The 25,022-nt window shown below is 34.0% G+C and overlaps 4 protein-coding genes across 4 annotated transcripts; 2 read left to right on the plus strand and 2 right to left on the minus strand.

Moving 5' to 3' along the window:
• The first annotated feature begins 2,935 nt into the window (after positions 1–2,935).
• On the plus strand, positions 2,936–4,810 carry LOC109808548 (stem-specific protein TSJT1). The gene is made up of 4 exons (XM_020371586.3): positions 2,936–3,239; positions 3,639–3,879; positions 4,010–4,130; positions 4,410–4,810. Exons 1-4 carry the CDS (start codon positions 3,028–3,030, stop codon positions 4,598–4,600), a joined length of 765 nt encoding a protein of 254 aa, XP_020227175.1. The 5' UTR covers positions 2,936–3,027; the 3' UTR covers positions 4,601–4,810.
• Positions 4,811–8,089: 3,279 nt separating this feature from the next.
• LOC109808673 (lanC-like protein GCR2) lies at positions 8,090–11,107 on the plus strand. Its single transcript, XM_020371768.3, has 6 exons — positions 8,090–8,328; positions 8,477–8,655; positions 9,220–9,331; positions 9,433–9,549; positions 9,630–9,944; positions 10,562–11,107. Exons 1-6 carry the CDS (start codon positions 8,173–8,175, stop codon positions 10,898–10,900), a joined length of 1,218 nt encoding a protein of 405 aa, XP_020227357.2. The 5' UTR covers positions 8,090–8,172; the 3' UTR covers positions 10,901–11,107.
• Positions 11,108–11,811: 704 nt separating this feature from the next.
• Positions 11,812–14,494, minus strand: LOC109809331 (protochlorophyllide reductase, chloroplastic). The gene is made up of 5 exons (XM_020372603.3): positions 14,326–14,494; positions 14,141–14,239; positions 12,939–13,470; positions 12,277–12,635; positions 11,812–12,176 (listed from the first exon to the last, which is right to left on the minus strand). The coding sequence occupies exons 1-5, from the start codon at positions 14,377–14,379 to the stop codon at positions 12,021–12,023; spliced, it is 1,200 nt and encodes a 399-aa protein (XP_020228192.2). The 5' UTR covers positions 14,380–14,494; the 3' UTR covers positions 11,812–12,020.
• Positions 14,495–17,025: 2,531 nt separating this feature from the next.
• On the minus strand, positions 17,026–23,283 carry LOC109807309 (Transducin/WD40 repeat-like superfamily protein). The gene is made up of 7 exons (XM_083064952.1): positions 21,691–23,283; positions 19,418–19,508; positions 18,865–19,022; positions 18,729–18,780; positions 18,547–18,629; positions 18,278–18,371; positions 17,026–17,972 (listed from the first exon to the last, which is right to left on the minus strand). Exons 1-7 carry the CDS (start codon positions 22,930–22,932, stop codon positions 17,374–17,376), a joined length of 2,319 nt encoding a protein of 772 aa, XP_082921078.1. The 5' UTR covers positions 22,933–23,283; the 3' UTR covers positions 17,026–17,373.
• Between the last annotated feature and the right edge of the window lie 1,739 nt (positions 23,284–25,022).

Here is a 25,022-nt window from a genome sequence, read left to right on the forward strand (position 1 = left end):
CCTTACCTAAAAGAATCAAGTCTTATACTACTTGCACCAAAGACTTGTTAATTATCGGATAAAAGTCTTAAAGGACAAAACTTAATTACAATTTCATAGTTACTCTTGATATCATTCTCCAATCAAAATTAAAATTTTATCTCTCAATAATATACATAAATGTATATCACTAAGATCTGCATTAAATATAAATATATATTTAATAAAATAAAACTTTAATTTTAATATAAAAAAAACAATATCAACCATATGTAAATAACTCTACTTAAACTTTATTTTATAGGTTAAAACCATTATTTGATCTCTTATAATATTTTTTTGTTTCAATTTAGTCCCACTTTAATTTTTTGTTTCAATTTAGTCCCCAATAATTTAAATCATTGTAATTTGGGACTTCCGTCCAAATGATTTAAACGGAGTTAACCGGTGGCCACGTGGATGTCACGTGGATGCCACATAGATGCACAGGTGGATGCCAAATTTCATGAATACACGTGGAACCAGAACAGTCCGTTCTGAAACCAGAACGACCCGTTCTACTTGCACATGTTATGTGTTAATTTTGCAACTGAAACGGGCCGTTCCAAATGCAAATTTAACACAACATGAGTGCATCAAAATGGGCCGTTCTGAAACCAGAACGGGTAGTTCTGCTTTTAGAATGGGGAACGGCCCGTTTCCAGAACGCCAACTTCATGCTTTTTATTGTATTTTTTTTCATTATATATATATTAATAAAAATACAATAAATAAAAATACAATAAATTAATATTATTTATGAATAAAACTAAAAAAAAATCAAATAAATAAAACCTTCCAAAATTCTTCTTTGAAAATCTTGACCAAAATGCCGCAATGTGATTCAAAAATTGAAAATAAAAATTCATAACATATCATAAATTCAAAGACAAAAACATGGTTCAGAAACTGAAAATAAAATTTTAGAACATAACATATACTAAAAAAGTTCAAAGAAATTACTGAGAATGCACATGAAATAACATATACTAAAAAAAATTCATCCTTGACTGTATAGTGTCAATTTGGTAGTAAGTGGTTCACTCCAGTTTGACTAACAATGAAATAAAACCTGTTACCATTGTCCTTAGTGATACACTGCATCGTCCTTAATGATACACTGTATAGCCTAAATGTTTAGCAATCGAAGTTATCAATCCCCATTGACAATATTACCAAATCTAGTGTTTGAAATACTTTGTACCTTGAGTTTTTTTTCCGTGCACGATGAACGACTGTGAAAATTCTGGAACTAGAATGGGCCATTCCAGGTACAAAATTTACACACCAAGAGTGAAACCAGAACGGGCCGTTCTGGTTTCAGAACGGGCCGTTCTGATTCCAGGTGTATTCAAGAAATTTGGGATCCATCTACGTGGCATCTACGTGGCATCCACGTGACCACCAGTTAACTCCGTTTAAATCATTTGGACAGAAGTCCCAAATTGCAATAATTTAAATTATTGAGAACTAAATTGAAACTAATAATTAAAATAAAACTAAATTAAAAAAAATATATTATAAGGAATCAAATAAGGGTTTTAACCTATTTTATATTAAGCACACTAAATACATTACCAATATTATGTGATATTTTTTAGTAAATAAAATGTTAATTTTGGTGACGCTGGAAATTATTAATGACCAATATTACGTGATATATTTTTATTTATTTATTAGAAAACCTTGGGAAAGCCTGGAAATCGCACTCAATAGAACCATTGAATGGTGGGCAGTACCCAGAATTAATCATTAGGTGTGGTGTCCATACATAAGAAAGGAAAAAGGTACCACTGAATCTGCTTCCCTGTGACATTAAATTAAAGCTCACAGAAGATAAAGTAAATAAAAGATAAGAACGCAACATAGTTACAATTTACAAATCCACAGGTTGTCGAAAATACAGTGGCTTTGCTGACTTTTGTGTCACAATTGTCTCTCTTGGTGATCGAATAATTGTATCCGAATGTGTTTTATTTATGTCACCTGGGAAACTGTATTCAATTGCTTTTCATTTTCACTAATTGATTAACATAATTTACCAGTTCAAACTCTTAATTTAACCCTCTTAATTATTAATACCCTGTCACATCTATTGCTAACTTTCTTGTCCTATTTTCAAAGGTCGTATTAGCCGGTTCCCACACGCAATTGCATTCTGCTCTTGAAGCAAAAGCAGCAAAAGAAACACAGAAAAATAAAATTGATAATAATAAAAGAAAATTCCTAGTTGAAGGCTAAAAGAATAATTAATTGCTTACAGCAAGTGACTTTGGTGTCCAAACAAGGGAAACTGCTTCCAATCTCCCATGGTAATAGCAAAAATCGTGGACTTTGGAAGGATAAGATGACAGTGACTAAATGGGTCCTAAACTGTCTTAAAAAACAAACAGAAGAAAGAGATAAATTGTTGTTTGTTTCTAGAGAAAAATACTTTTCTTATTCTGAAAGACTAAACGTGTTGTTCTTGGACATCATCATAAGATTATTTTTTAATAATTTTACTTTTTTTTTAACACAGGATAATTCTTTTGATTGAGAATCAGAGACTAATTTTTTCGAGTGCTGGAAATTATTTAAGAGAGTGGTATCTCTTAACAAATGTTATTATTAATACATGAATCTAAAAATCGAAGTTTAAATCACATATTTACAATATATGATTATCTTTTAACCATAACACATCTCTATAAATTATAATTATGTTGCTAATATCATAATTAAGGTGATAAATATATTTTATAATTCAAAAGAAAAATATTTCCCAGGATAAGATTAAGAGAACAGCTCTTGGAATTTGATACTTATCCATCAAACCAGGCCCACAACATAGAAGACAAGGCCACTTTAACCATTCCCAACTTAGGGGTAGGTAGTAGTACTAATACTATGTAGCACATATGGCTATATAAAAATCACAATGACCCTTCCTAAGAATCCCTGCTTTCCTTTTTCTAACTTGTAGTTCTAGGCAACTATAGTGAGGCAAGAGATTGGTGAAGAATCAAAATGCTGGCCATTTTCCACAAGGCTTTTGCTCATCCACCTGAAGAGCTCAACAGTCCTGCATCTTACAAAGGCTCCAAGAAGCCTAAGGTTCCCCAGGAAACTCTCAATGATTTCCTTTCCCATCATCCTCACAACACTTGCTCTATGAGCTTTGGTCATGCTGCTGTGCTAGCTTATGTCCGTCCTGATCAACCTTTCTCTATCCATCAAAGGTTATTTAATATTCTCATGCTGTAGATCAATGATCAATACATCTGTTATCAACATGTTTGGATATAAGTTTGGAAGAGTTTTTCTACCGAAAATAAAGAGATTTTTTTAAGGAAAGAAACCCTGAAAAACTTCTGTAATATACAGTATGTGTTTTAATGTTACCTACAAGTAGTATACAAGGATAATTACACTAAAATCTCTCAAATTTAGCCTTATTTACACCTACCTCCCTTGCTTTATTCTAAAGGGTACTTTGCATATATGGTCACCTAGAAGTAGGAGAAGTGTTTAATTTTTGAAAAGTAACATGTATCAAGTAAAGGTAGGTGTGAGTATGATTAGTGTTAAATCATGGTTAGTATACAAGGAAAATTCATTTTGCCTTCTTATTATTGCAGGTTGTTTTGTGGGGTTGATGACATATACTGTCTCTTCTTGGGGAGCTTGAACAATTTGTCCCTACTCAACAAGCAATATGGTTTATCAAAGAACACTGATGAGGCCATGTTTGTGATTGAAGCTTACAAGACACTTCGTGACCGTGGTCCATACCCGGCAGATCAAGTTGTCAAGGATCTTGATGGCAGCTTTGCCTTTGTTGTCTATGACAGCAAAATTGGCAGTGTATTTGCAGCACTGGTATACTAATCTACCTTACCTTTTGATTTGTAACACTTTTTCAAACCTATTGCAGCAACATACACAATGGATCTTGTTTTCATTTGATTATTCAAGTGCATCTAACAGAGAGTATGATCATGGTTTGCAGGGTTCTGATGGAGGAGTGAAGTTGTATTGGGGTATTGCAGCTGATGGATCTGTGGTGATCTCTGATGATCTTGAAGTCATAAAAGAGGGTTGTGCCAAATCCTTTGCTCCCTTTCCAACAGGTATCTTTTGAGACATCATTGGCCTGTGACACATTCTGTAACACTCTTACTAATTATTGGAAATCACAAATTTTGATAAGTCTTAGCAATGAGAAACTTAATAAATGAGATGAGACTCATAAAATTTGTGATTTTCAACATAGTTGAATCAATTATAAAGAGTGTTAGAAAAGAGTGCTAGCATTATTCTAGTTGAAATTAGATTAATTAAGAGGCTGATATCCTATATGTTAAGGAAAATAATAGAGTAATAGAAATTGATATGGTGTTGGAATGCAGGGTGTATGTTTCATAGTGAAGGAGGTTTGATGAGCTTTGAGCATCCAATGAACAAGTTGAAGGCAATGCCAAGAGTGGACAGTGAAGGGGCCATGTGTGGGGCAAACTTCAAAGTCGATAAGTTTTCCAGAGTCAACAGCATTCCTCGAGTGGGAAGTCAATCCAATTGGATGGAATGGGACCAGCATTAACTTTGAATTAAATAAACCCTTTGCCTTATGGATAATGTAAAATAAACATGGCATCAATGCTCTTTTTTTTTTTTTTTTTTTTTTTTTTTTCTTTTTTTCTTTTTTTCTAACTTGTTTACCCTTTTGAATTTGTTCTATTTTCTGCTTGCTTGTGTTGTTTGTTCCCCGTTTCCTTCCGGCATAGTACATATTGAAGTGCTTTTTCAGACATGTTACTTGAACATGGTGCTTGAGTTGAGAGTGAGAGAGATCAACACGGTTAAGTCAGGAACTTATGTGTTACAGTGTTTATACATGAAGGTGAACCAACTAGTATAATGTAAGAATATATTTCTCTTATTTTTAATTATTAAAATTTTATATCAAATAAATAAATAACACATAAAAGATATATATAATCATTGAATTATATTTAAAATAAATAAATTTTAATATTTAATATATAATTAATAATACTAATTAAGAATGTCTGCAATTTTAATTTAAAAAATATGTAAGAAGTTAAGGGTCATAAAATATAATTAATAATAATATTTATATTAAAATTAATTATTATTTTATAAAATTAATAAAAATTTAACAAAATTATTAAAATATTATAAAAATATTACTTTGATAATATTTATTAAAAATCTGTAACAATATATATAAAATAAATTGTAAAAATAAATTAACAATATTTATATAATTAAATAATATTTTTCTAAATATTACCGAAAACTCCTTTGTTATAGTGTGTACATACTATGAGTTACTGCAGTGTCTGTCAAAGTGCTTCCGCCAGCTTAATGCCATAGTCATATTGACATTGAATAATAATAATAAAATAAAAAGCATAATTGCTACATTTGTCTTAATTTTTAATACTGATGTGAACTGAAATAATTAATTAGTGTATGCCCAGAAACTTTGGGTACACGAAATAGAAGAAAAAGAATACATAACTCGATGTATGAAAAGAAAAAGTACATGTATTAAAAGGAAACTGTCACCAGTGCAATTTTTTTTTTTTTTAATTCTCAACGTTATTCAAACCTGACGAGTGCATGTTTTAAATTAAAATTTAATTTAATAATTTTTTTATGGATATAATCCATACATAATATCTTAAAATTAATAATTAAAGACTAATCTATATTTTTGTTTGTCAAATATTATTAATTTTTTTATATATTAATATCTTAAAGACTTTATTTTTAGATTATTATTTTTGTTAAGAATTAAATTCGGATTATGTCTAAATGATTTGACCTTAATTAGAAAGTTAATTTCGAAAAAAAAAATTTCAATGAAAAGTTAATTATTTGACTTACATTAAATCAACTTTTCAATTAATAAAAGAGCTTTGAATTACTTAAAAATTACTAAACAAACTTTTTTAATTACCATTAAAAATACTTTTAATTAAATAAATTTATTTGGTGTAAAAAAAAGTTTATAAGTTAAGCAAAATAAAGTATAAGTATGTATTTAATTAGTTTATTTAAGGAAAATAATTTAATTTTGTCAATTTTTTGAAAAACTTTCAAAAGGTAAATTGTTATTTTTTTTTAAATCAATCATTTTCTATTTTTTTAGGAAATACCAAATCTCTAATTAGTGATTGTGTAATTTTAGTTCTCCAAAATTTAATTGAACAATTTTAGTTTCTCAAATATTACGATCGTGTAATTTTGATTTCTTAATTTTTAATCGAATAATTTTAATTTACATAATATCATAATTGTGTGATTTTAAGTCTCTCTTTACTTATTTAAATTATATGTGTTAGTACTTTTAATATATGTATATATATATATATATATAATTTAAATATGATAAAAACTATATTATATATAACTTAAATAGATCAAAAAATGCATAATTACGATATTTATGAATTACAATTATATAATTGTTAAACTTTACTTACTTCTTGACTAAGTCAAATTTGTCACCTAAAATCTTGGGATACTAGTGAAAAAAAAAATCGTACAATCGTGATAAACTAAAATTGTCTAATTAAAAATTGAGGACCAAAATTATAGAATTATGCTACTAGAGACAAAAATTACTTAATTTAAGTGTTAAAGACCAAAATTACACAACTATAATATTCAATATAAAAACACAATTAAATCTAAATATAATAAATAATATAGTGCAATAAAAAAATATAGAAGTTATTAGATAATTTTTACCACCACTTCATAATTATAATCTCGACCGAATCTCTATACGCTAAGTAATTAAGTTTTTTAGCTAAAAAAAAGTAATTAAGCTTTTTAAATTATATGTTACATGGATATAAGGATATTAGTTCCAGATGTAATAACTTTTTAGTAAACTACTATTTTAGTTTATGAATATATATAGTTTTGTCTAGGGGTGAGCAACGGGTGAGTTTGGTCGGGTTCGGGTGAAAAATGTCCAACCCGTTATAAACCGACTTTGAAAAAATGTGACCCATATCCGACCGACTGAGCTTTCGATTTGAGGCGGTTCGGGTTGAAACGGATTCGGTTTTAAGCGGGTGGGTATAATCGGGTTTGAATTTTTTTATAGACCAATTTATCTTAACGAAGATGAAGCTTAAAACGATAAAAAAATATTTTTAAAATAGTGTATAAAAATAGAATGAAGGTGACAATAGATGGTGTAAATAGATTCGTAGTTGAAACATTTACAAACTAAAGAAGCAAAAATAAAAGATAACAAAATTCATAGTTGTTACATGGAAAAGAAATATAAAGTTAGATTACAAAACCATAAGAAATCACAGTCACACAAAATGTACTCAAAATGGAAATAAGAAGATGGAAAAGAAAGACAAAGAAAGAAGCAAAAAGATAACTCTAAAAATGGACTAGTGTGTTGAGAAGTTGAATGAGGAAGGAGAAGACAAAATAAATATTTAAGTTATGAGAAAAAAGAAAAAAATAAGTTACAAATTGATGACTATATTATACTTGAAATAAAGACTTTTAAATTTGGACCATTGTTGTTTAGTTATACAAAAATAATAAAAATTTAAACTTATCTCATTTTCGGTTGGGTTCGGTTTTTAGCGGGTTTAAAAATTCAAAACCGAACCCGCCCAATATAACCCGTATAAAATCAAAATTTTAACCCGATTTACCTATAAGACCCGCCCGAACTCACCCAAAAACAATATTTTTTTTCGGGTTTTTCGGGTGTCGGTTTAATGCTCACCCCTAGTTTTGTCACCTTCTAAAAGTATAATTTATACTAGTTCAAAATTTTAAAAGAGTGATTTAAACTTTATACTGTATAAGTGGATATGATTTAAGTGACTTGAGTTCAAAATTTGCTAGTTAGTAATTTTCCAATTCCTATATATTATCAAATTCAATTCAGAGACTCGAATAAAATAACTAAAATATATGTAGTACTTCATAAACAAAATTCAGAACTTAACATAGTAACACTATATTTTCAATTTTCATGAACCAATAGTAATTTATTTAATAAATTATGGGTGTTGATATGTAAAAACCGAATCTTAAATTATCCTGAGAGGTTTATTTAACCAATATTGATTGGTACACTGCACTTTCCACCGTTGGCCGGAGATGGCAGATCGCTTCTTTCCGAACGAGATGCCACGCTTTGTGGCAGAGACCACTGACCAAACTCCATCAACAGACTCTCTCTCTGCTCTTCTCTCTCTCCCTTACCAATCCCTCTCTCAAAATTTCCAAGCATCTGCATTTCACTTGAAACAATTGGTACACTAAAACTTCGCCCTTTTGTTTGTGGGTTTCTTTCAATTGCCGTTCTTTCATTCTGGGTAGGCTCAAGTTTGTAACTTTCGCGTTGGTGCTATGGTGGGTCGATGTGTGAGTGTTTGTGTTTTGTTCTGTGGTTGTTCTTCAGGTGGTGAGGGAGACATGGGGGTCACGTGGGAAGCGTGTGAAGGACTATTCGCTTTACACGGGGGCTCTTGGGACAGCATACCTGCTTTTCAAGGCCTACCAGGTAACCAAGGATGGGAATGATCTTAACTTGTGCTCAGAGATTGTCAAGGCTTGTGATTCTGCTTCAGCGGATTCTAGGTATTCTCTCTTTCATGCATTGAGGTTATTATAAGCTTATGACTTAGCCATTGTAAAGGGTTGGTTTAAACTTTAATATGTTTAAATAGAGGGTCCTGGTTTTAGTTGTTATAGATTGTTAAAAGAGATGGTTTTGGTTGTAGTTGTTAGACTTTAAGTTGTGATTTGTAAAGGGTTGGTTTAAACTGAAAATGCTCTGAATGGTTTGATTGAAGCACAATACGGCTGCTTGGGTGTTGCCTTACCTATTGGTTTTAAAATCTTATGGTGTCTGGTCATGAATTCTATCTGTGTTTATGCCTTGGATCACTTGAACCAGAATTATAAAAATACTTTTTGGAGAAACATAAACTAAACAGTTGCTGTTTCAATTTGGAGTGCTTCTGGTGAATTTTATAGGTTTCTAGTTTATTTTTCTGAAATATGTTATTAGTATAACTTAATTTGTTATAGTTTGCTATTTTTATGGCAGATGTTTGGCTTGTTGCCATGAACTGCCATTTAATAAAACTGATTTCTTCCCAGTGTGGCAAATGAAATTATTTTGGTTTAATTGATTTGCAGCAAAGTGACATTTATCTGTGGGCGTGCTGGTGTTTGTGCTCTTGGTGCTGTCATAGCTAAGCATACTGGTGATGAAAGACTACTTGACTATTACCTAAGACAATTTAAAGAGGTATTGTGTTGCATTTATTTCTGATCCTTGTGATAATTCCAATTTATACATGAAATCTAGTAGTTTAACCACGTTTATATTTGTCTCTTTGCTTAGAACAGATTGTGATACCTCGTGATTCACCCAATGAGCTATTGTATGGAAGAGCAGGTTACTTATGGGCTTGTTCATTCTTAAACAAGCATATTGGTAACAACACAATACCTACTACCCACATGGTAAGGCATATGTGCTTCATGAGTCATGGCATTTTTAGTCTGCAATTCATTTTGACAAGATGGGTTTTTAACTTCCATAGAGATTAGTTGTGGATGAAGTTGTTAAGTCTGGCAGACAATTGGGTCGCAAGGGAAGATGTCCTCTGATGTATGAATGGCATGGGAAGAAATACTGGGGTGCTGCTCATGGACTTGCAGGAATCATGCATGTTTTGATGGACATGGAACTCAAGCCAGATGAGGCTGAAGATGTCAAGGGTATGCTACGTTACATGATTAAGAATCGTTTCCCTAGTGGAAATTATCCCTCCAGTGAAGGAAGTGAAAATGACCGTCTTGTGCATTGGTGTCATGGTGCTCCTGGAGTCACTCTTACCCTTGTAAAGGCAGCTGAGGTAACCTTCTCCTTAAATACCAAATTTTTGCAGTGTCTTAAAGGAACTGATAAAATGAATAATTTGCATGAATCTTGTCGCTATACATTTTTAGTTTACTGTTTCATTTAAAAATAGGATGACTAATGTGGTATTGAAACCGAAAATGGTAGTGTTTGATTGGCTAAATTTCTCCATATGTACTTCTAAGAGAGAAAATATGATGAAATAAGTTTCTTTATAAGCTAAAATTAGCTTATGCATTATTTAATTTGTAGTTCTTTTTTTTTTTTTTTTTTTTAGTTTTTCTAAAATCTTATATTTAACTTTGCAAAATCTAGTTTTAGTTTATAGAGAAGTTTAATTCAATTTTTTTTTTCTCCTAAGAGAGAATTTGGGAAAGTTTATCCAAACAAGATTATGGGCAATTCAGTTGTTATTCAAGTAATTCAATAAATTATTTCTAGCAGAAGTCATATTCCCTTCACTTGTCATAATCCTGAGTACAAACATGAAATAAAGTTTTACTTCTTGTTTTCTTATGTTTTAAATTGCATAATTGTGCAATAACTATTGAGACTAGTTGTCAAACACATGTTCAGATCTCATGACTGTATACTCTTTTCCATAACCATTAGGTATTTGGGGAGAAGGAGTTTTTACAAGCAGCTGTAGATGCAGGGGAAGTAGTATGGAAGAGGGGTTTGCTTAAGAAAGTTGGGATGTGTCATGGCATCAGTGGGAACACCTATGTATTTCTTTCTCTTTACAGATTGACAGGAAATGAGGAGTACCTGTACAGAGCCAAAGCATTTGCTTGTTTTCTACTTGATAGGGCACAAAATCTGATCTCAGAAGGAAAGATGCATGGAGGAGATCGCCCCTATTCCTTATTTGAAGGTCTTGGAGGAATCGCATATACTTGTCTAGACATGGTTGATCCACAAATGGCCAAGTTCCCAGGCTATGAACTGTGACAATGCATATTTATATTACGCATGATTTTTTTTTTTTTTTTTTTTTAAAACTGCCTCCCCAACGAAGAACTAAATGAACTACTTATAGGGTTGACAAGGACATGGTACATTCTGACAAAATTTGTAAATATGAGAAAAAATTGCAACTCAGAAAATGTGGATCTGTAACGTAATATGATATGTATATGTCTAGGAGTAAACTATGAACCATCATGCATAGTTCCAGCTTTAAAATATATGTTTGAATTAGCTTATATATCGAGGTTAACAAAAGGCTAATTTTTTTTAACAATTTTGAGAGAATTTAAAAAATAATTAAAAAAAAAAGCTAAAACAAAAACAGCAGTATAAATTTTTTTAAAAAAAATTGGACAGAAATTAGTTATCACTAAAGTTGGTAGATATTTTCTACTAATAACATAATTATAAAAAAAAATTTAATGGGCACTAAAAAAATATATAAAGAGAATTCTTTTGCTTCTTACATGTATTGCCTATTAGAATAATTTTATCTGAGATGCAATTGATACTCAAGTACTCAATAGTCAATATGTCTCCCTAGTGGAGATTTGAATTTTGATATCCCACATGGGAGACTAGTAAATAACGAGATTTTTGTATGATTACATTTGAAAAACTTATCCTTTTTTACTCATAATTTTATTAATATTTCCTTTCAACTAATGAACTTGCTACTCCAAAGGAATAAGCTCTATGAAGCCCCTATCTGGTTCTTCCAGCATATTGCTAGTGCAATGGCTCTTGTATGAATCAAGATCTTAAACCATTTGATATGGAGTTCACTTAAAAATGACTATTAACGAAAAACTCGAGAAACTCCAGAAACAGACCCGTGATGGTTAATGAAGAACACCCCACACTACAAATTTGTAGTTACTATGCACAGTTACTTAAGAAAGTTTATGAGCAACTTCGCCATACCACAGGGTTGAATGATTTTATTGAGTCTTGATATCAAAGCAAAGAAGCTCCTAGCTAACAAAACACATTCACGCATTCAAAATGATAGGATATATCTATCCACTCTTTTTAAACGTCATTTTCCTCCATGCAAGTGCAAGGTCTCTAGAACAACATGGATGTTGGAGGCTCCTCCCACTTAGGCCAAACCAACGAGTTTCTCACTAATCTCCCACACCTTACGAGCCTTCTCTGCATCACTAGCCTCCTGTGACAACTGGTTTTCAAATGAAGCAGATGTTTTGTTCCAGCTCCAGTAAACACCAGATTTTGTTAGGCTTGGATCACTCACAACCTACATAAAAGACAATCACCACACATGAGAATTAAAGACACTTGAAAACTTCATGCTCTTTGTATCACTATCTTCCCTTGAGTGTCATTGCTATTGTTACCTGAGCAAGTCTCTTTCCTGCTTCATCTTCTGAGACAAAGCCTTTGGTTATGTACTTTTGGAATGGAGGGAATAGAGTTCTGAACAAGGGAATGTGCTCTCTGAACAAGCCTGTTGTGGCAATGCATCCGGGGTATAGCGAAGCGAATGTGATTCCAGTTTCCTCGTGGAATCTTCTGTGGAATTCTTGCATTGTGAGCATATTACAGACTTTGCTGTCCTTGTATGCCTTGGCACCATCAAAGTCTCCACCATCAATCATGGCTGAACTGTTTAGCCCATTCAAACCACCCTGAAGTCCCCTCAAGTCACCAAGGTTAGCTTTGGGAGGTACATTACCAGCCAATGTGTTTGTGTTCCCTGTTGAGTCGACACAATCAGCATAAAAATGAAATCAAATAAGGACAATATTTAAGTACAGTACCATACATGCTGCTGATGATTCTCCAATCGGAATTGGAAAACATCTTTGTAACATGCATTTATATTTAATACAAATATCAATGCGCATGTTATCAAAGTAAAACTCCAAATCCAATTATGATTGAAGAATAACACTAACAGGATTTATGATACTGGATCTAAGTTTTGTCTAACAAAAAATGGGTGCGATAAGAACTGGAATTCACAACAAACAAACATACTAATGATAATGAACTAGACCTGTGATTGAACCAACAATGATCAAGCGCTTTGAAGGGTAATCAGATTTGTTCAAGTCCTCAAGCAACAAACGGGCAAGGAGAAAATGCCCCAGATGGTTTGTCCCAACACTAAGTTCAAAGCCTTCAGAAGTGAATGTAGGTTCCTTGGCAGTTGGCAAGTAAACAGCAGCATTGCAGACCAGCACATCCAGCGGCATGTCTGATCTTCTGAAGTTATCAACGAATTGGCGGACGCTGTCGAGAGAGGCGAGGTCCAAGTGCATGATGGTGTAGTTTTCCTTGGCCATGCCAGCAGATTTTGCAGCTCTTGAAGCTTTGAGGAAATCCCTGCAGGCCATTATTATATGCCATTTTCCTGTCTCAGCCAAAGCCTTAGCAGTGGCAAGGCCTAATCCAGAGGAAGCCCCAGTTATCACAACACTGCCCTTTCTCAATGTTTTCTTGCCTTCTGGTGTAGATTTGGTAACTGCTGGAGTGGTTGTAGCCACTGTCTCGGCCCTCACAGCACCAATTTTTTGTTGTAAGTCCCTCTGATAGAGAGGGGAACACAAAATAAATAAATAAATTAGACAATGGCCACTAAAACATTTTTGTTCTTGAGGGTGGGGGGATTACACAGTACTTTGTATTTTGTTAAATTTGTTTGTTGTTAAATAAATTGATTAAAAGGATACAGAGCAAAAACCAATTTTTCAACAAGTATAATCACATATTAGACGCTCAACGATTCTAAATTCTAGTTGTCCAAAAAGCATAGGCACATATTAACTAGAATATACTAGTATTATTTTGGTCATTTTGCATGAGAAACCTTAACACTTGGATTTCCAAAAAACATAAAAGAACAAATTACACTAACATCGTGTGAGGTTTCGTTAAATTAACTGATACCCTCCCTTTTTCTACCCTTACATTAATTACTGAATTGTTTGAAAAACATTATACAGATACTCCTAGTGTTTTACTTTGACACCAAAGAAACACATTACAATGTGTACTCTTACAAGGATTGCTATAAACGTTAAGAAAACAAGGAGCCATGTACAATCCGAAGAAACATTAGGGTGTTAGAATAATTTGCTAAATATAAAATTCTTCCGAAATGACATCAAGTAAAATACCTTAATATACTCGGAGATAAGTAAGAAACTACTTAATGGTGAATTGAGAAGAAGATAGCAAAGCTTTAATTGAACTTACCTTGCACCTCAATGCAGAAGAGCTGAAGTCAGCTTTGATAGGTTCTGACAATGAAAGACCGAACAGAGCGGAGTCCTTGAGAGACACACCATTCTTTCCCTGCAAACACAAAAGGCATGATTCAATTATCTCTTTGGAAAAAGCATATAATACACAATGAATAAGAATGAGAATTTGAAGCAAACCTCTTTAGGAAGGGAGAAAGAAGCAGGAACCAAAGAAGCAGCTTGGAGAGCCATTACAAGAAAAAAGTACAAACAAGATTTTCGGTTATGCAATGTAGTGGAGTCAGTTGAAGTGGTGTCACCACTGGGGTAATGAAATATCAAATATGTGGTTCAAGTTTGTGCATTGAAAATGAACTTATATCAAGTGTTGTATCTTTTGAAATGAGAGGATAAGATAAATAGCAGCATGGGCAGTTGCCACGTCATCTCCAACCAACCAATGGAATGGTGAGTTTTGGATTTCTTAAGAAGGGATATTTTGATCCGTTGCCAATAGGAACCACTACATGTCCCCATTACTATTTGTAGTTATGTTATGGCCTATAGTCTGTGAATAATAATATCTGTGGTGAAAGAGATTGAAGGAGTGGAGGTACGTAATTTTAGATAGAATCTGAATGAATGGAAGCCTTTTTTGGCAGCTTTTGGATGGGGATATATTATTTTTTACAAAGAGAAGAAACTAGAAAGTTTGCAACACTCCATAGTCCATGTCCGTTTCTGTGCATTGTGCATGGACTCATCATCATCATCATGGTGTCCCAACCCAATCAGTTTTCTTTTGTGGTCCATGGACTTCAGTAACTTGCTAGATTGGGCTACTCATTCACAATAAATTAAAGAGGGGTCATGCTTTTCATACCTTTCTTTTCTCTGTTAACACCCCTTCTTTTTTTGTTTGATATTTCTAAACTACATCTCTTTTCCCTTATAAAATGGTTCCTCTTCCTCCTCCCTTGCACTCCCTCACTCTTCCATTCATTTCTTCACACCCATCCCCTTGTTGATCCCAAGCCTTAGGTACCAATGGTAGAGACATGAGTTGTTGGGCTTTTTTTTCTTCATAGGATGTCTTAAAATTCTGTGTTGAGATCCTTTGCAAACCATATTGCGTACAATTGTGGGTAGGACAAGATCATCACAAGATGAAAGTAGTCAACCATGGGAATAAGGTGTTACCCATGCTTGAGCACAAGTGAAAGAATACGTGGAGAGGTATAGGCTAACGCCTCTTATACATGCATGGTGGACAAGATTTGTTTGCCTTTTCATAGTGTTAGCACAAGGACACCAATTCCTTTCACCTTCCGGTAGAGGAGATGATCATCACTCTATATGATGAGTTGTGTACTTATAGTGAGACGCTATTTTTAAGTCAGTATGCATCAAACAAAGTAGTAGGAAGGATATATGACTTTCCAACGGGTACCAATTCCAAATTTATTTTTTATTTAGTTCTCTTTAGCTTTTGTATTTTTTTTTTATTTTTTTTAAGACAATTAATTATGTTAATCGTTTTTTAAGCTTGGATCATTGAGTAATTTCTAGCCATTGGCTATTGCCAATTGGCCAAAAAATATATTGAGCAAGAGCAATCATGTCATGCTTGTGAATGGATAGTTGTGAAGGATTTAGTGACGTATTGACCACATGTTAACGAAGTATTGTTTCTTGCACCCATTTTTTTTTTTTTTTTTTTATTTATAATTTTCACCTCAATGTTTCGGACACATAAGATGGGTGTAATATATAAAAAAGTTACGTACAGGAAACATTTGTCAAATTATCACTAGGTGTGCTACAACCATAAAAGGTCATCTAGATGTCTTATGAACATGAGTGAGTTTTCCGGGACATCCCATTTCTTGAGATCTCTTAAATAAAGTTAATTGTTGTGCACCCATCTACCGAAGAGAGTGCTACTATAATTTGGGCATGTACATGAAATTTATTGCTCACTATATGTCATCACAGAACATGTGTTTATTGTCAACGAATGTGATGAGAGCTTTCTTTAGTATCTTAATCACATTTTTGACAAAGATATTAGAAGACTGTGTAAGTGATCCACATCAAAGGAAAAGGAAGATCCACATGCAATGTCATGATATTTCTCATTAAATTTTGCCTTAGTTGTATTATTTTTGTCAATTAAACATATATATTATATGTTAGTATGTGGACTTATTTTTATTTGTCTAATATTTTTACCTGATTTTATTTATTAACTTATTACGGCATTAAAGTTATTTATAATAAAAAAATTGAGTCATGAAATTAACTAAATTAATTATGTTCATATGGATACTTTATTTAACAAGTTTTTTAATTAATAAAAATTATTAACTTGTTTAATTAAAAAATAAAACATTATACATAAATGATAAATAAATTAACTATACTACGAAAAAAAATTATTTTTTTGGTAGTGCAATATGTTGAAATACTTTATGTAAAATAATTTTTGTATAACTCAACGTTACAAAAATTATGTGAAGGACATTGTTGTAAAAAAAAAATTGAGACGGTAGGAACAAGCGAATAGTAGCCCCAGTTATAGCTAAGCCCAAGAAACTACAGTGCTACGAAAACCATGCCTGTAGGCTGTAGCCTAGAACTGTTCAACTGTGTATATGATCGTGGGTTTTGCTCGCTGGGCCCATACTATATAGCTTTATTAGCTGCCAAGAGCTGTAGAGTAGAGTACTGGATGCTTTCACTTTGGAAAAGGGTTCTTACAATCAAGTTTTTAAAACTTTCTTTGTCATGTGCAGATATTGCCATTAGTGACGCCAACACTTGCAGCTATGCTATTTTATTGAAATTATTTCACTTTGGCCAAGATAATGAATTCCATGACAAAACTCGAGACAAAAGTGTAAAAGAATCATCATTTCTAATTTCAATAAACTTTTTCCATGCTCGCGTTACTCTACAATTGCCGATTACATCAATCGGTTTCTAAATTCCTGGTGTAACTTTTTTTTTTTTTTCTTTTTTCTTTTTGGTTTTTTGTTTGCAATGTTTCCCCCCACCTTTATCCCCCCTCACCCTCAGTGCCTGAATGGAATGACAACCTATCTTCATCCAACGCACAGAAACAAGAAAAGAAATGAAACCCCGCTAATATTACAAATCTCGCCCACTTTTCTGTACAGGTTTTCACCAACTAACAATGGAGAAGGTGAATTCTACTGGCTGCCTTCTGATGCATATTCTCATTTCTTATATCCGAAGTGGTAATCCAAAATTTTGGAAAGTTCTAATTTCCCCACGAAGGCCGGCAGTTACAATCACCATACCCCAGGCTGACATTTTTTGACTTACCCCATTAGAGAAATCCATACTCACACGAGGGCTTTGGTTTCTTGCAGCTAGAAGAAGTTTTTCCTCTGGCCATGTTGCAGAAATTCTATCAAAAAAGTAACTATTTGTGGCACTTGCAATGGTCGCATGGCGTGGACTGTTGCTGTAACCTGATGCAGATCTTGAACCCTCAGTAACAAAGTTTTCCTCTACAGGGGTAGGAGGATGATTGGCTGACAACACTTCATCAACATTGTTGTCAAGCTCGGGTTGTTCTCCGGAAAATGTACCATGCATGTCCCATGCATCACCCATACCAGGCCACGGAATGGCCACTGACACATCTTTACAGTGAAAATGTTCATACGATCGTGTGACAGTGACACCTTTACTTCTGTTGGGCCTGCAATCAGCTTCGTTTTTCCAGATGTATACATGGGAGTCCTCACTTGCTGCGACAACGTATTTACCATTTGCCGTGAGGGATGCTGAAATCGGGCTACTTGCATTCCGAAAGCCTGCACAAAACTTCATCAGTTTAATCAACAAGGAAATAAATATACTGAAGACTAGTTGCCATTTAGACAAAGCTGAAAAGCTAGCAAGACCACAACTTTTTTCATCTGTTCAAATAAATGTACCATATGTCAGAGAGACAAATATCCCTCCACTCCAGACAAAACATTAAAAAAATGTTAAAGTTTTGCTTTGAATATAGAATTAACAAAACAAATTTTAGTGCAGATGGAAGCAGTATACCAAATGGTTTGTTCACTTGTTATATGATCTTTTAATTAAATTTTCACTTGATATAACTACATACCTTTAAACTTATGAACCAGATCAACACCATCAACAACCCGAATTCTTGAGTCAGCAGATGTGATAAGTACTTCCGATGAACTTCCTGGGGCAAACTGTTCACAAAATTCAGTTAGGAAGACAAGTATAAACAAGTCAAAGTAAATCCACTACAGTCAAACGCCCCTCCTGTTTTATTTTATTTTATTTTATTTTTTCCCTGTTCATGTTTTGGATTGCTACACAAAAAAATAAGCGTAACTCGAGCATGGCAGTATATCATTACATTACCTGGAAACCAGTAATTTTCTTGTGATGTGATTTCTTTTTCTTGTTCTGCAGATTGATCTGACTTTTCTGTTGCAACTTATTTTCTGAAAGAAATAAAACAAGTTGATAATGAGTGCCTGACAATTACCATAATATAGATGAATAGACACATTTATAAAAACAAAAAGGCCTCCAACAATTACCAGATGTATTATATAAATGGCAGCTACCCTTGTATGAACCAATCAGTGCACCCTGCACCAGCAAATTAAACTGTGTTTGCAACATAAAATTGAATTCCTGAGTGTTCAAATAGATGCATATTAACCCTGGACCAACCTGACCATCAGGCGTATAACATGCAGCAGTGACCATCTCGTGCAGATCAGTCCAATCAACAACTTGTCGATCAGGAATGCTCCATATGCGAACCTTAGCATCCAACGACCCGCTAATGAAGTATCTATCATCAACAGGATTAAACTGGATGCAAGTTACTGTGCCAGAGAGAAAGAAGATTGAAGCAAAAAGCTTAATTAGCAAAGAACAAAAACGGGGACGGGTTGGAGTGAAATAGTTTTCATTGCTAAATCTAGCCACCCTAGTCCTATATGCAATAGAGATGATATTTTGATAAAAGTGCCAGTGTGCAAAATGTAGTTACCCTATCCTCAAAGTCATGCGTATGTTGGAGTATATTGGACAGGGACAGAATGAACTCAGAATCTAATTCAATTTTCAGTGGGGAAGAGGCGGAAGAAACATTGATAAAAACACACATAAGTATACGAGTGTTCAGCCATTTAATCAAGTCATCCCATAAGACTTCTACTCAGATTACAGGGAAGCAAAGATGAGAGCATTGCAAGATGTAATGACTGCATTTACTCACCATAGTCACTGTGTGAAAATACTTTTAAACAAGACTCGCTAGACAAATGCCACAGCCGCACAGTTTTGTCCATTGAAGATGAGAGCAAGTGCTGAGCAGAGCAAAAAAGGTAAAAAAAGAAATATATTAAGAGAATGATCTAAAAATACGTGCATTTTAATTCATATTTATAGAACACATTGCACAGCTTTTGTCAGATATTTGAAGTTTAAAAGATTTTAAACCGATATTAATCTAAAAGATCTATAAATAAATAAACAAAACAAAATAGAAACACACCACCGAATGGAAGCTTTTCAAAGACAACATTTGAATCTGCAATAAATATCAATCATTCCACAATTCATTCTTCAAATCTCAGCCACTCCAAAAGGTGCTCATCCTAGTGCTACTCTTAGTACTCTATAAGGTATGACTCAAACTAGGATGCTAAGAATTAAAATGTGTTATGGTACATATCCACTTGTATAGAAAATGAAGAAAAATAAATTGATTAGAAGTTTCAAAATTATATATGGTTTTATAAAACAATATAAATTAGAAACAGTTTCAAATATTGTTCAATTGTATAAAGTCTAACCATCATCAACAAATATTATTTGACTCATGTAAGCAAATCAATTTTAAAATTTCAAACAAAATAATATTAGGAAAGGTGGGGGGATAAATAAAATAAAAAAAAATTATTATTGGGGAAAATGAGACAGGATTAAAACAGCAACTTAGTTTGGAATTGCTTTTGGACCAGTTTTGAATTTTGACTATCAAAATTTTTAAAATTTAAGTGATTACTAGAAACAAATTTAATTAGCTCAACTGTACCTAGTTATTTTTATAAATTTTAGTAAACATTGCCTAAAACTTTCATAGGAAATAATGATAAATTGACCTGTAGATGAAGTTAAAACAAGATCAAATGTCAACTATTCATTGGAAAGGCATTAATGAACTACTAAAAAGCATTCCCAAGTTACTAAGTACATGTTTGTTTTGACATTTGTGAGAGGCAAACATCCGTTTATTTCAATGCACCTAGATACATGCTATTCCGTTTGGAAGTATAGGAATATGTGCAAATGATAATACAAACACATCCTAAACAGCTGAAGAAGTACTTTAGCGAATTCCGATGCACAATTCCAAATTTCAACATACAAAATTAAATAGGACGAAATTGTTGCTTTGGAACTAAAAGTACTTTTGAGCTCTCTGAACTGAAAACCAAACACGCACAGAGCATGCTAAGCAAGTTACTGACCTGCAGACACTATTTCTGTATTCAGCAGTAAATTTAAGTTACCTTTCATTAAAGCTAAGCCAAATTATCACTACATCTACTGTTCATCACAGTAATTCCTGGAAAAATTGAATACATTCATAGAGTATAATTCACTATCAATGTAAACATTAATTATTACAAAATCTTAAACATATACTACCATCCTTCAGTCTCTAAGTTACTTCTTTCTCCCTAAATTAATCATTTCTAAATTCCTTTGGAAGGAAGGCCTACAATAACAATGTAATTCTGTAGGAAAAAGAAACCAATTTACACCTATTAAAATTAATGTTAATCACCTATACACTGCTAGTGTAAAGTTTTTTTACACTGGCAACCAATTATAGCTATCTATTGTGCCATGTCACTGTTAAAAGTAAATGTGTTTACAGTGACATGGCACAATAAATAGATATAATTGGTGTAAAAAAACTTTACACTAGCAGTGTATAACTCTTAAAATTAAACATTTATAAACAAGAATTCAATCTGATAGGGAGTAGGAAAAATTCCATAAACCTTCTCACTGGGCCAGAACTTTATCCACTGGATCCTACAATACATATTACAATGACTCAACCCAAATAAAGTCAGCAAAACTAGAAAAAGTCTAGTAGCTTGCGCACTGCATATAAAATATCTTCTATGATGCGATAACCAGAAAACACCAACAAAATAGTCGCAGCACCTCTCTCAAATAAGATAACCATTGTTTCATAAACTGTGTATTTAACATAACAGACAACACAATTTGAAATCTAAATTTTTCCTTGATGCATTTTCGGCCACTTGAAAACTGTCTACTCCAGTCAAATTAGTCAACCACCTAAGAATATCAAATCTTTCTGAAATACAGATACAGAGTAGAAAACTCAGTCAAACTGTTGAGTAAAAGCAAATCGTTGGAACCATTCACAGCAACTCAATGTACACTACCTCTACAAATATACTGAGAAATTGAAATTGAAGATCCTTGAGACAATGAGAAGCTAACCTGAGACTTGGACCACGAGAGATCAAGCACATCATGAAGATGCCCCTGAAAGGAGCAAACGGGCTTGTCAGTGAGGGCAAAGACGGTCTGCGGCACCACCAACTGGTCCAAGCTCAACGACTTCCTACTCACACTGGACCTCCCCTTCCTCTTCCTCTCCCCATCGGCGAGCGGCGACAACAGCGCGGCGGCCTCCGGCGAACCATTCACCAGCAAAAGCATATTGACATTACTCCCATGAACATGATCCTCCCCTTTCTCCCTATCCAGCAGCAGCAGCTCCCCCTTCCTCTCCCCCTCCACCACCTGCCACACGTGAATCACACAATCCTCACCGGCACTCGCCAAGTACTTCCCGTCTAAACTAAACTTAATGCTCCAAATGGACCCGTTATGCGCCTGAATCTCCTGGCTCTTGTAAAGCGCAGTCACCTCCTTGCAACTCTTCCCATACTGCTTCACGCGCACCCTCTCCGGGCCGTGGAACGCCGCGTCCTGGCTGTCGTCCGTGGCCGAGCTGGACCGCCGCCCTCCCTTCTCCGACGAGGTGTCCCGCTCGTCGCTGCTGCGGCGGTCGCGGTAGGCGGTGACGGAGGTCGCCACGGTCTTGATGGTCCTGAGCCAGCCGGAGGCGGCACCGGCACCGGCGCCGCCAGCGCCGGCGCCGTTCTTCTTTGCCTTGGAAGAGGCGGCATTGGCGGCGTCGGCGGCTCCGCCGCGGACGCTCTGACGGCGCATGAGCTCCTGCACGATGGGGGAGTGGCCGAGCGTGAGGTCGAACTCCTCCATAGTGAGGTTGCGTCCGGTGGCGACCTCGCGGAGGCGGTGGTCGTTGAGGACGAACTCGGCGCCGTTGTCGAGATCGCGGATTGTGAGAAGCTGCTCCTGGTCGGGCTTGGGATTGGGATTGGGAGGTTTAGGGTTTGCGGCGTCGGATTTGGATCGGAGAGGCGAAAGGCGATCGCGAGGGTGAGGGTGAGGGTGAGGGTGAGGGTGAGGGTTTGGGCGCGTGAGGCCGAGTGAGAGAAAGAGGCGCGTGCGGCGCTCGGAGACGGAGGAAGGGTGGGAGATCCATATGTCGTAGTTGTTGAGCGCGTAGGCGTCGTTGTTGTCGTTGTCTTCGTCGGAGTTAGAATTGGAGCAGGAGCAAGAGGAGGAGAGGGAGAGCAAACGGTCGTGTGAGTCGTAGAAGCAGTCTTGGTCGTCTTCTTGTTGTTGTTGGTCTCCGAGGGCTTTGCTCATGATTCGTTCAAGCAGCGATTCGGCATTCCCATTGGCGATGAAAATGCCCCTTCCCTCCTCCGATCCGATCACCCACTCCTGTGCTGCTGTTAGATCCCAATGCACTATGGCTATGCAGAGAGAGAGAGAGAGAGAGAGAGAGAGAAACCACAAACACAAGCACAAGCACAAGCACAGCGCAGCAGCGTAAACAAAACAACCAGATACGGAATTTCTTTTTTATTTATTTTTATTTTTAATATATATATATATATATATATTTATTTATTTCTTTTTTATCTCATTGATATATGATGATATCTATCTATCTATCCAATCTACCGCCCTCGCCGTTTTCCTTTGCCTTTGCCTTTGCCTTTGCCTTTGCCTTTGCGCTCTGTTCTGTCTCTCTCTGTTTTCCCTTGGACTTCCAACTACTAACAATTTCCAATTCCCCTATTTCTCTTTTTATCTCTCTATCCAAATTAATACTGCTACCACCTTTTATTTATTTCTTTCTAAATTAACGTGGTCCAATTTATTTTTTTTTATCTAACCCTGCCTAAATTATACTTGCTAGAGTAGACCTACACATTGCGCCATGCCTATATAATTCAAACACTACCACCAATATCAAAGATAAGTTCTTGTGTATCAATTTGAGCTCTCAATTTTATGGGTACAAGTTAGTAAATAATGTGTTATATTAGCTAAAGATTTAAACTAACCCTCTTTTTATACTCTTGATGTTTTGGTGCTTTCAACTGAGACATCGTTTTTCTAAATTTTTATAGCACAAAATTCTAATATTAGGTTTGTTTTGTTAAACTTAAAAGGAAGTGTTTTTAAATAAGTGATTAAAAAAATTAAAAAGCAAGTAAGAGTTTTTTTATAAAAAAAAAAAAAAAGACAAATGCTTTTTTTTTTTTAAGTATAAAAGTATTTAATTTATTAGAAAAAAGTATTTAAATATATGAATTATATTTCATATTTATGATGATTATTTTATATTACAATATAAAATTATTTTTATTTATTAATAAATTTTTAAAATATTAATATTTAATTAATAAATAAAAATTTAATTTGATAAGAATTTAAAATTTTCTAAAATTCATCTAATAGAAGAGAAACTCCTAAATTAAATTAAAAAAAAAAACTCTTACGCAATAAAGACGTTGGTACTTAGTATAAAGGTTGATTAATTATTCAATAAAGATGAAACGAGATTACGTTATTTCCTGGGTATTAAGAATATTTGTCAAAGATAAACTTTAAATTTTGCATTTATGTTATGAATAGATAGACGCTAATTCATTTATGAAAACCGATTTTAAAAAAAAACGCTAAATTATCTGTATCTTATGAGGAATATTTTAATTTTATTTCCAACAAAAATAAACATTTTAATAATAGAATATAGATGATTGTCAAATAAAAAAATAACTAGAATATAGATCATCATATCATTGTAATTACTTTTATTTTAAAATGAGATTATTTGTCTTCCTCTTCTTCAAAGAAGAGAAATAATAATAGAAATATGCGTTTCATTTTGTTTCTTAAAATATTTCATCATCCAATAATTGAAAAAATTAATCTTTAAATATATAATCTTCTCAAGTATAATCCGAGGGCAAAGACAGAAAAGCCCTCCATTATATTTTTGTCATAAACATGTTCCATGCCAAGTTTGATTCCCACCAACAATCCCATTGGCGTCATCTTTTGCAAATATTTAACTTCATGCTCAGATTTTTCTCTTTCATTTTCCATAAATATAAAACTTAGAAGAAAAAAAAATGCTTCTAAAATTTTATACACTAAGCATACCTTAAAAAAACAAAAGTCTTATTTCAATGGATGTGTTGTACATAGTTAAGCACATGAGCATGATTTTCCAGGATTGAGTTAAAAGTAACAGTGGTGTAGATCTCCAACCATTACCAACAAAAGTTTTGGTGTTGCTCAATTTGTCCCTCGAATAGTTTAGTGTTTCTCAAAGTGTGTTGCAGTTTTGTGAGGCATTATTATTGTGTCTTGGATTAGCACTCAACAACATATTTGTTTTTGTTTTGGGCAATTCAAAAGCTACCATCACAACAAAGACA

The sequence above is a fragment of the Cajanus cajan genome, chromosome 10, assembly GCF_000230855.2.
Source record: "Cajanus cajan strain Asha chromosome 10, NIPB_CcT2T_4, whole genome shotgun sequence".
NCBI classification, from domain to species: domain Eukaryota; kingdom Viridiplantae; phylum Streptophyta; class Magnoliopsida; order Fabales; family Fabaceae; genus Cajanus; species Cajanus cajan.